This window comes from Nipponia nippon, unplaced genomic scaffold (genome assembly GCF_047370975.1).
Source record: "Nipponia nippon isolate SJK-2023a ecotype South Korea unplaced genomic scaffold, ASM4737097v1 scaffold_15, whole genome shotgun sequence".
NCBI classification, from domain to species: domain Eukaryota; kingdom Metazoa; phylum Chordata; class Aves; order Pelecaniformes; family Threskiornithidae; genus Nipponia; species Nipponia nippon.
Genome location: NW_028262331.1, coordinates 8901469 through 8913863, shown reverse-complemented (window position 1 = coordinate 8913863; position 12395 = coordinate 8901469). Strand labels below are relative to the sequence as shown.

The 12395-nt window shown below is 37.3% G+C and overlaps 1 protein-coding gene across 21 annotated transcripts in view; it reads left to right on the top strand.

Annotated features, from left to right (window-relative positions):
- The window catches only part of BCAS3 (BCAS3 microtubule associated cell migration factor), a 373805-nt gene that overhangs the window by 88272 nt on the left and 273138 nt on the right, over positions 1–12395 (top strand). For all 21 annotated transcript variants that reach the window (XR_015703602.1, XM_087752408.1, XM_087752414.1 and 18 more), the window contains one exon: positions 1398–1491. Coding sequence is in view for 20 of the 21 variants with exons in the window: in XM_087752408.1 (XP_087608534.1) it covers positions 1398–1491 (94 nt within the window). In the remaining variant the exon portion in view is untranslated. The remainder of the gene's footprint in view (positions 1–1397; positions 1492–12395) is intronic.

Here is a 12395-nt window from a genome sequence, read left to right as displayed (position 1 = left end):
CTTGCATATGTTTTGTCCACACATATTTTGGTTCCCTTCTATAAATCTAAGAATAACTTTTCCTTTTAATATAATTAGACATTGGTGATACTGTGTCCCTTTGGAGGTCCTTTTGTATTTCTTCACAGTCAGCTTCAGTTTTGACTGGCCCAAGTAGTTTTATCAACTTCAAATAGCCTTTTGGTTAAAAAACCAAAAGCTCATCCTTTGTCCCTTTCTCCAGAAGATGTTGCGCAACACACATCCCAGTCCAGATATTCCCTTTTCCACTTAATTTCCCTCTCTTGTGAAAACTCTTTCCTACCTTGTAATTGCTTTTTTGTTCACAAGAAGGTATTTTACAACAGCACGACTTTTTAAGGAGTTTTGATTCACAACCTTTGTAATACTGTCATTTAATGTCCACTGAGGCAATTTCAAGATGGAGACAATTCTTGTTAGCTGCAGACTTTGTAATGCAGCTGCTTCAATACACGCTCCCAGTCCTTAGCATTTCTCGTGCCGTTCGGAAATCCAGATACCTCAAGTCCATCACCACTTATTAGCAGGATGCAAGCTGTGGTGTTCCTGCCTATGCAACTGGTGGATAACTGGGGGGAAGCAAGCCCACTTTCTTTGACTGGGTTTTTGGTCCGTTTTTCCGCTCGTTTGCCATGTATACTTTGAATCCTCCCAAAGAAAATACTGGTTTACGTAATGGTTAAATATTCCCTTTTCTTTGAAAAACTCTATGCTACCTCATGTTTTGCTTTCTGTTATGTGATTTTTGTTACCGCTTAGAGCAAATCATGTATTGTTTACAATTAAAGAACTGTGTGGGCTCTTCAGTGTAATTACCCCGATCCTCCCTACGTTAGTCCAGCTGCACGCTGCTGCGGAGTGTGGCGGAATGAGAGCTCCTGTCCACGGGAGACCTGAACGAGCAGGAGGGCTCCTGTCACAAATTTGTGATTCAGAGGTCCTCTTGAGTATAGACACCCAGAGAGCTCACAACCCTTGCTTCAGCCAACGGCAATGGAAACCTTCAGTGTGGCTTCCCGGTGCACTGCATACACTGCATGCTTTTGTAGTAAGCTTCTGTGCAGCCACTAATCCTTTACATAGCAAAAGAGTAATATTTTTCCATTTTGCGTTATTTGAATAGGATAAATGAATAGGGAATCCAGGTATAAAGTGCATATTCCTTTGTAGTTAATAGTAGGTTATTTGAGCATGTCTCATGTCTCTTTATCTGAAAAAATTGTAGAAGATTGTGTCTAGTTCTCATGCAATTATATTTCTAATTCATACCACTGTGTATATCTTATAAAACAATTCCTGTATCAGTAAGTTGGTGTTTTCTCTTAGGTGTATTTTTACTTCCTAATCGTCCCTTGTCTCTGTCAATAATTGCGCAGGTACTTGTCAGCGAGGACTCGGATAGCGATGGCATTGTGGCCCACTTCCCTGCACATGAAAAGCCCATTTGCTGCATGGCTTTTAACCCTAGTGGTAAGTTATTTTACGATTTTAATGTGATAGCTGTAAACAAGATGAAGACGGTACAATATCATAGGTGTGTGTTCCATTGCTTTGGAGGAATTGCGAATACCATTGTGATACGTGCAAATATCTGCTCACTGCTGCTAGGACTTTTGACCTGCTCTGTTGCGTGTTGAATGTGTCATAGGCTGGTTAATTTGTCTTTTCTGGAAATTTCAAACTTAAGCAACTGTTATACTATGGTATATGTGAGAATATTCGGTCTACCACTTCGAATGTAGTAGAAGTACTAAGGAATTCTTTTCCGTTGGGTGATCTGCCAGTCAGGTATCCAGATGGTATCCTCCCTAAATATCAAAATAAAATGAATCGTTTCACTGACGCTGTTTTTAAAGTAACTTGCGCTGCCATTATGTGTTTTGATGAAGAGTTTGCGATTCTACCCTCTCTCCTGAGTGAAATCAGCTATAATCTGGAAATACTTTTAAGAAACTCCTCAAAAGTACCTATTCCTCTCCTTCCTCTTTACAAATGAACAATGACTGTGGGCAGCAGAGATAACTACAAATTTTGGCTGTTAATAAATCTTATTAATTTGACAATTAACATGTTTACTACTCTGTCTATAGACAGCAAAAAAAAAAAAAAAAGATGTTTTGGTTGATTGCAGTAGTAGTCAGTGAAATGGCCAGCAAATCAACAGCTTCCACTCGCCTAAATTAACCGTTTCTAAGATGTAGCAAATGCCATGAAGATCTTGAGGATGAAGTCACATTTCAAAGAATAAAACTAAATGTCTGTCACTTATGTTTTCATTTTTACTGACCAGTTGGTCTTACTCTGACATCCCATCTGTTATGTCAGAACTCTTTAATAGTGGTGTGCGTTCACAGCATTTTCACTGTGAGTTTTTGACATAAAAAACTGTACTCTTATCTGGCTGAATTTTCTTCTGATACTTAAGGGAATTGTTTGTGGGACTCTGTGCGTTTAACTGAGAATCAACTATGCCAATTCCAGAACAGTAATATTTTTGCTTTGTACTCTGGTGGAAAGATAATACCTAGAGTTGAGCAATGCTAATTAAATACAGCTGCTTAAATTAGAATGCTTTATAGATTTGAATTAAGTGCCTCCTTAAGACAATTTTTATTATTGTATAAATTCAAGGGAAACAGAATGTTTATGCAAAAGCAAATTAACGTGTTATTTTTTAAATTGAAGGTTATATTTGCATATTATTGGATTACTTGTATTATAATCAAGTTCTTTTGGTTTGCTCAGGTACTAAAATTACAATCCTTTGTATATGATATAGCAGACTGTTACCTTAGATCTAATGGTGCGATAAGATACTTAATGGCAAAACACTTATTCTAATTGGGGTTATTTTTGCCTGATTGCAAATTATGTATGTTGTGAGATATTTGCGGGAGGGATGATTCACAGCAAGGTATTGAATCATACCGCACGCTCTGGGTACAGAGCAATATCAAAACGGTTGAGAACTATTACCTTGGCTCCTACAGTATGAAAGCAGCACATACACAGGATTCTGTATTCTTTATTTAACATCAAGGCAGAATTGTATTCGAAGCCAGTGTTGTAAGTAACATCATCTTAATCCATTATATAGCGGTATATTGCCAATCAAGCTGATCTCATTACAAAGCAGAACAAAACAAGAGGTGCCTTTTGATACCGTCTTCGTCTGTTGGCTGGTTGGAGTGAAAAACCACTTTTACTCATAATTTCAAGCAGTGTCTGCGATGCTGCACTAGAACATAGCAACTGCAAACTTCTGCTATCAAGGCAAACAGGGAATACTGATCTGTTTCAGTGAACTATTTTATTCTCTAGGGCTGCTCAAATAGCTTAATTTCATCATGTCTCATCCCAAGAGCCCGTGAGCTCCACAGGTATTCAGTTCTGTAAAAACTTAGAAGATTGTGTTAGAAAAAAATCTACAACAAAGCCACCACAGCCACTGGAAGCCACTGAAGGTCAATGGATAGGGAAGATGGATATATATGATTTTTGTGTAGTAAACCAGTAGAACAGTGCCACAGCCACTTTAAGCTGTATTTTAAAGATATCAGTTGATGCATTTTTGGGGGTTTCTGCTGTTTATGTTTTCATAATGAACAAGGAGCTTTCTAGGGATAAGTTAATCGTGATAAAATAACAGTGCAGAATTTATAGGTGTCATCGTGAGAATAGGTCCTCATAATATATTGCTTCCCTGTAGGATTATCAGAAAACAATCAGATGGGAAGGAGAGACACTCACTAATGTCAGTAAATGGCAGTCATATTTTTTCCCCTAATCTTTCTTTTTGAAACCAAGAAGAAATCCTTTACTGCATTCACAGCGTCCAAAATATGCTGAGTTGTTACGGGCCTGATTGAAAGTCTGTTGCAGGCAATGGCAGGACTCCTGCTGATGGGTGTCGTTTTGTTGTTGTTGTTGTTGTTGTTGTTTTTGTTTTGTTTTGCTTTGGTTTTGAGGCTTTGGGGGTTGTTTTTTCCTCCCAGCAAGGTAAATAATCTATGTGGAGTTCCGAGCAGGGTTAGTTGGCAATGAGAGCTTGCTGTACATGCAGCCGTTTACATTAGCTGCATTAAAAGGCAAAATTATGAAAGAACAAGCAGGGGTGTCTCTTCATAGCATTTCATTCTGCTGTGTAGACATTTCTATAGTGACTTTTGCTGGCATGAGATCTACCTTTTGTTTAAATTTAAGGCAAATCTATTGAATTTTTTTCTTTTCTGTTTTTGAGGTATTCGAAGAAGGAAGAAACTTGGCATAGTTAGTTTTTTTTGTATTAAATCTATGGCTACTCTGAAAATCTGGTTGAATAATAAAACAGCAAACTTGAAATATCATTTCTGAATATACTTAGGGGGCACCAGAGTTTGTTTTTTTTGTTGTTGTTTTTTTTTTAATGCTGCCTAGCATGTCCCTATATACCTCTTCCAGACCCTTATGTTAATAAAAGCTTGCTTCTGAGTCAGTTGATTTTAGGGAGGCTGTAAAAGTCTCAGTCGAAGACATATAGCAAATCATGTTTAACATTAGAAAGAAAAAAAAAAAACACCAAACTATGAAGGAGAGAAAGTGCAGTTCCTGGTAGTTTAGGTTTTCTCTGTGTTTTTTTCCAGTGTACATGAAATTTTAGTTTTCAAAAAAAGTTGTGTTGGTTTACTATGGGGAGCGTGTTGCTGGGTTTTTGGTGGGGGTGGAGGGGGAGGAAAGTGTTTGTACTACAGCTGAAAAATTTGTGGCCAGACATCTCATCCACAAAATCCCTTAGTCCTATGGAATTTCTAAAAGCCGGGTCCCTGCATGTATTGTTATTGCCTCTCTGCTTAACATTTTTCATTTTAATAGGTCAGATATGTAGCAGTTCAATAAAAGTGAAAAAGAACTGGTACTCCTTTGCCATTTGCTGCTGATTGAATCTTTGGGAAACAGACACGAAATGCTAACTTGGTCCTTATTCTAGTGGTAAAAATAAAAATTGTGATGCGAGTCTCCTTAATCCGTTCTCTTTGCCCGTTGTGTTGTCAGCTTTGGTGACGGCGTTTCTTCTGGCCGGTGGGCACGCTTCCTATGTAACATTCTTGTTCTGGTTTTGGAAGTGTGCTTAATGAATCTGATTCCAAGTTTCGAGTTCAGGTGACTTGGCACTGTTACTTCTTTCCTTTTTTTCTTTTTTAATTGCTAGAATATGAGTATTTCATGTATCCTGTTCTTCCATAGGAAACTGTCGGTTTTTCTAGATGCTTTATTGTATGTCAAAATCATCATTTATTTACATAATGCTATATGTGCCGGTGACTTTTGTGACTTACATGAAGATAAGATCCCTCTTCTGAAGCGCTGTGTTTTGATTCTTAGACATCCATCCAATATTGAATAAATTAAGTAAATGTTACAGTAATAATTTAGCATTGCCAAGTGCTGTGGAAGAGATGCTGTATATTAACAGGAAAAAGGGATCTGATTTTGCAGTATATTCGCTTCATAAGTAATGGATACACATGGTATTTATTTATTTTTTACCACAACCCCTTCCCGTGAAGTGACGCTTGCACCCCAGTATGTGGCAAGGATACTGGCATGTAAGAGGAAGGAGCCGTGGGGCCCCGGTGCAGGTGATGACCAGAAATGGGCTCCTGCCAGCAGAATAATTCATGCAGCTTGGAAATTGCCAACAAAGTGGATGAATTTTGCAGGGAGCTGTGGCTGATGGACCGGAGACTGGGCGCTGCAGATGCCCAGAGTCTTTTGAATGGCAGTCACTGAATGTCTTTCAATTATAGCACTGGTTTGTAGTTGATTGGGAGAATAATATTTCTTCAACCTCATTGAGAAGGATCCACGTCTAAGAAGAAAGTCGCATCTCTTAGGCATACAGAAACCACTGCGAGGGAAATGAGCTGCCTTCTGAGAATATTCAGTTCGTATTTGAACACTCATCTGATCGTCTGTGCACAGCAGCTGCTGCAGGCAGGGTTAAGAACTCCATGTCCACTCTTTCATTTCTGAACAAAGGAAAGTGCCTTCTAACTTTTAGGGAGACTTGAAGCCTTTTATTAAAACTTTTCAAGATGAGAATAAATAATATGAGGAAGTAAAGTGATATTAATAGACGGGGGACTTTATTAATGTACCTCTGGCATATATATTGATATAGTGGAAACAAGAGGCTTATACTTACAAAGAGACTCTAAGAACAGTTACTTTAATTCACTTATTAAATGAAAATCACATTAAGCTTTTGTATGGATGCTTTTACTTAGCTTTAACATTGACTTGATTTATTTTAGTTTGAATATTCAGTTTTGGATGAATCAAAGGCCAGCTTACTGTGGACAGAGTGTCCAGACAAAAATGTAGTGCTGTTTGCTAATTCACATTAGGTGATTTAGATTACTTTTTCAGACTGCATCTGTGTAGATACGTTCCCAAACCTATGCATTGTATTTTTCCTGGAGATACAGATATAGATATAGATAGATATAGATAGATAGATAGATAGAATTTTTTTATTTTATTTTATTTTTTTAAATAAGAAAATCTTGATACCTTTAGATTGGGTCCAGGAACAAGGCCTGTCTTTATAGGATTACAGTCAATACACCTTGGCCACACAAAAATCATCTAGGATGTTGTTAGCTGAACGGAGTTGCAGATAATGTCACCTGCGTGATTTCCTTTTTTTGATGAACAAACGTACTCTATTACTGTGGTTTACAGGACAACGTAGCCTTCCACCATTTCATGGAATGGTGATTTGGCCTTTTCCATGCTATAAATATAAGATATTTAGAAATGTCAGTTATGTACAACCAGTAACAATTGTACAACCGGTAACAATTTTCTGTTATATAATGTAAACCAGCCGTATTGACGCTAAGGTCTGTATTTATTATGGGTTTTCTTATTTATGGAATTTTATTTTATTTATGGAATTTTTACCATGATTAAAATGTAGCCAGGATAAATTTTGGTAAATATTTTCTTGGTTATTAAGATGTTTTTCTGCCAATGCAACATTATGCAAGAATTTGTTATGAGGAGGCTTTAAACTTTTAGATATATATATATATATATATAATATTTTCATATATATTCATATGTATGCATTTTTATGTATATTTATATAATAACAAACCCAGGTACAAACCGTCTGCAGAATGTCATAGTCGTCATAGTATTGCAGAAGACTCCTGTCTGCTCATAACGAAAGTCGACAAGAGCTCATTATGTAAACTCTAGAAGAAGGTGCCCTGGACTAAATTTTGGAAGTTCACAAAAGGAGGGAATACACCATAGGGGGTTACTTAATTTAAGATGTTTACAGAAAAGCCTCCAAGCTTTTAACGTGTTGATGATAGTCTGCCAGGAATTGTAAGTGCAGGGTCTGAAGTGGGGAGAGGAAATGGGGAGAGGGAAGGGCAAGGATTAAATGGTACCAATTAGAATCGGTTGCTCAATGGTAAACTGGATTAGTCTAAACTAGAGAGTGTCTAGACTGGAGACTGAAGGAACCATACAAACATCCTGGGTTTTCATTATATTGTTTTAGATGCTGTGATTTAGAAAGGAGGAAAAAAACCTCACCAATTCTGATGTCAGCCGTAGTCCATTAAATCTAATTCACTTTGTTCCCTCTTCCATCGTAGACATAGAGATGATTGCTAGTCACTGTTGTTAAAGGCAATAAATGCACTGGGCTACACAGACCTCTGGCATGATCTGTTATGGAAATTTCTGAATATGGCTTCATTCAAATGTTTTGGTTTATTGCTGTTCCTTTTAATATTGGTCCAAAGCATTCACTGTTTCACTTTCATGTAAGGCCTTGGGACTGGAGCGAGGTTGTGGATGCAAATATCCTGAACTGAGATGGTACTGAGGATTAAGTCTTCAGCATGATTTGGGAGGCATGAGGTCTGCTTCCTCTTTTTGGTGGTGGTTTGGTTTGGTTTTTTTTAAGACATTTCAATATGAAGTTCTAACGGTATATGTTATTTGGAAGTTGAATTTCCACATGTTTAAAAGAAATGGTTATTGATTTTTATTTTTTTAAAAAATGCAAATATGCCCCCTACGCATAAAGGAAACAAAGTGTTTAGTTTTGGAGGGCTGTGAGGTGGTATTTCTTATCTTTCCACATACCAAGGCTGAAAACCGAGAAGGGGAGGATCATAACCTATTTGAAAAACACACCAATGTGCTGTATTTTTTTGCAAAATAAAATTATGTGTATTTTCCTCCATACTGAAGGAATATATTCTAAAATAAGTCGGAAATTCTGATTTTCTTACTGTCCTAATTTTTAATCATCTGATTCCTTATTTGTATTTACAATTTTAAAAGTATGTGGCCTTTTTTTCCCATTTCTAAATGGATTTCTTTCAAGTATGTTCAAGTTCCTGATTCTCTACCTAATTAGTATTTGTAATCCTAGGCATTTCTGGAAAAGTATTTTCATTCATTGTTATGAAGACGTATTAAAAAAACCATACTTTTGGTTTTATATATGAGTAAGTTTTGGGAAGTCCATAGAATAGCGTAAGCTTTATGTTTCACTCCTCTGTATCTAGTTCTTCCGTGTGATTTTGTAATGCAGAGTTTCTAAAACGTTAATCATCTGGTCACTGGATACATTTAAACGGGCTCTGGCCTGACACACATACAAACATGTATTACACATACACACAAAAAATTCTGTTCCTCTTGTGTGTGAGGAAGATGATGGAAAAATTACACAAATGCTACCCGTTGCTAGTACGTGTTCTAATGAGAAACCACCAGCAAATAGTTAGCCATTGTTTGCCGACTGCATCTCAAAGGAAAAGTTAAAAATACAGTAAAATTTACATGACGGAATAACACTGCAAAATGAACTCAAAAGAAAATACTGCTTGGCTGACTAGCTGGCATGCAAGCTGTGGTGTATGGCTTCTATTCATAGAAGTGAAATTAAAGGATGCAGTTAAACACAGTTGTGAAACGTCCAGTCCAACAGCTGCATTTAGTTTGTTTTTCAATTTCTCATTGCCTTTCTTGTTTATTAGCTGTGACTCTGAGGTCAGAATTAAAACAAATATTTTAATGGCAGCATTTATGATGTTGGCAGGGAGCGCTACGGCTTAGTCCCGTGAGTTGGACAAGGCTCGATCTGGGTGGTGTGAGGTAGTCCCTCCAGACTTGAAACGGAGTCACGATCGGTGAGACTTTTCAAAGTATAATGTCTGTAAATCACACAGCTGATAAGCACCCTGGAATCTGCCTTTTAGTTCTTTGAGCAAACTGGACATGCTTGAAGGGAGGATCCTTTTATAGATTTTTACCGTGTTAAAAACTATCAGAATTCCTCTCTTCATTTTGACAGATCTAAGGTATAAAGGCCTTTATGAACTGTGATAATTAAAACCAACTTGTGTGTAAATTGTACACATCTATTCATACTAGAGAAATTGTTATACGTGCTTTTAAGAGTAATTTTAGAGTCTATGGGGCTGTAGTTTTATTTCAGTAAATTGTCTTTACTTCACCACATTTAAAAGCAAATTATGGACGTTTTATTTGGGCTAAAGCTGAATATTAGTTGCTAAATACATTGTTGTCCACACTTGTGCAAGTTCTGTACAGCCGTAGATAATACAATAAAAATAGAATCCATAAGGAAGGAAATAAGATCAGTGTTTCAGAAATCAGTTCCAGACAGATAGGGTTTTACCTTATATTTACCATTTCTATTTGCCAAATTTCATTATAAACTCTACGTTTCCCTCCACCCTCTAGGAAAACAGAAAATTTTATAGACGTGCCAAGCTCAATTAAGTTTTATAAACAGCGAAGTTAAAAGTCTCATTTTTTATTTTAACTTCTTATTTAAATGAAGAATGTATGTATTTTTAATATATAGACATTTCTTACTAGTATTTCAAAGAAGGTAAAAAGTAAACTTTTTGGATTTGGGAAGTTACATAGATCAAGGGTTTAATATGGATGACACAGTGGTAGAAGTCACAGAATTTCTTTTCACCTTCCTCCGAATACGGAGACTTTAAATGATGGGGGGCCGTTCAGTGCGGCAGGAACCAGTTGGTTCAGCCTTTGAATCCTGACCAGCTGCTCATCTTGCTATAGCAAATGTTATCAACAGGCCTGCAAATAACCAACCCCCTGGTCTGTAATTCTGTCTGTACCTTCATTATTTTTTTTAAGGCAAAAAATATTGCTACAGTAGTATCTTTTGTCTACAAAATGTGGCTCATGTGGGACAGAATTTTTGAGATTAGCTTGAAAAAGGAACTTATTTCTCAGTATTTGGAGTCAGTGTTGTAGCTGACACATGGAGTCTGTTTATTTGGTATGGTTTAGGGTCATAAAATTGGGATTATCTAGGATTTATAGAAATATGAAGCACAAAAATGAATGTTCTTTTTTAGGTTAACTTGAGTTATTGATTGGACTAGATTTGACACACCAAATAAATGTGTGTTTTACCCGAAGGCTGCCTTTTCCTAGGGATGCTGAAAGAGAAAGGGAAGTTGAATTGTGTATCAAGGCGTAACTAATAAATCACAGTTTTTACTTTCCATGTTTGAGATTTTGATTCCAATAGAACCAGTGAAGATATTGATATAATCAAGTTTTTAAATGGAAATAATGTATTTTGTGATTATAAAACTTCTGTCTGTCTGTTGCCTAAGAAAGTGCTTTCTAGTTAAGGAGATTTTTGTCACTGGTACCTAGATGTTCTCCATCTAGGTTTTTGGCCAAAAAATGTGTGACCGAACTTAGCTGGTTTCTTTTCTTTTCTTTTCATGTCTAGGAGAATATTTTATAATCGGTTGTAGGTATTCCAATTAAAAACAATATTTACGTATGTCAAAATTATCGATCATTGCACAGGTTAATCGTGTTTTTTGGCAAGCTTTTGGTGTGATATATGGATGATAGCTGTGGTTTATAGGTTAAATTTTAGATGGTTGGTGACAGTTTTAATGAACGCTTTAAAGTCATATTCATTTTATTGTCTCTAACATAATTTCATTCTGTGCAATTCGCTAGTTAATGGATAGTCTGTTCATTTATCTAGTGCCTGGGTCAATAAGCTTCTTTCTCCTCTCCCTGTAGAGGGGAGGGAGGGCCAGATCCTCTCTTGCTTGCACAGGAGGGTATGTTTTCTATCACTTGCTCTCCCTGACATACACGTTGTGGGATCACACTTTTAACAGCAGTCCCACAAATGAAGGGTGCTGCAGGAATGCACGCAGGCAGCGGACGCTGTACGTGCTGCCTTCCCTCCCAGGCAACGCTAGCTTTTTTCCCTCTTTTTTTCTTTTTCTTTTTTCTTTTTTTTTTCCCTTTTTTTTTTTTTTTTTTAACAGTACTGGCTTCATAAGGCAAAAGGGAAGTTACAGCTTACTCGTATTTTACCCTGGGCTACGCCTTGGCATATGCTGCAGAAGGAGAATTTCCTATGAAAATTAGGTAGAAAATGCCATTTGTTGCCTGTTGCAGTTAATGTGTACATTTTAGTGGCATAAATTGTCTCCGTCAGGGTTGTGGTGGAGCCAGTGGTGGTAAGGCAAGAAGAGAATGTGCTGGATGAAGCTGAGAAATCGCCACGCTTTCTGGCTGCTGGACTGATGCAGCAGTTCTGTAAGTGGGTGTTAGGGTGAATAACCTCGGTGTCTGAAGTAAAATCCCCCACCTCCAGTTGAACTCTGGTAGCATTTTTCCAGGCAGTACGCTGTGTTTCTGCCAGGTTGCTGAGATACTTACTTCTCAGCCCTTATAGAAATCTGAGACAGTTAATTTTTGTTCTTAAAGCTGGCACCGTTCCTTACGGACATTTAGAGGGATGCCAGCTATCCACTGCGGTGACTAATCGCACGGCTATATTTCCTTTGATTTTATGTATTCTTCGGTGCCGTTGAATTGGGATAGTCTTACCCAAGGAGAGAACAACTTCTGGTTTATCCTGAGAAACAGAACCAGGCTATCCTTTGCTGAAGATAAACTATACAAATCAGACCTTCACAGGACAAACATACTTATCTGTTGTTTTTAACCTTTACACAGAAGGGTACTTTGCAAGCTTCATGCTGATTACTGTAATGCTCTTTGGTCACGAGGTCTTAAGGATGCATATGTGCGAATAAGTGAAATGTGAAAACATACATATCTCATTTTCACAATTTATAGATAAAGTAAGGCATAGAGAAATTGGCTCCAAATTTTCGATATGTCCACTAATTCTGAGAGTCTCGATATTCAAATATGGAGTTTGATTTTGGGGGATGCTAGGACATCTATTACTCTTCTGTCCATCTTCCGTGTGAATGGCAGTGCTCTTCTTCCTCTGTAGTTCCACTTGCTATAGA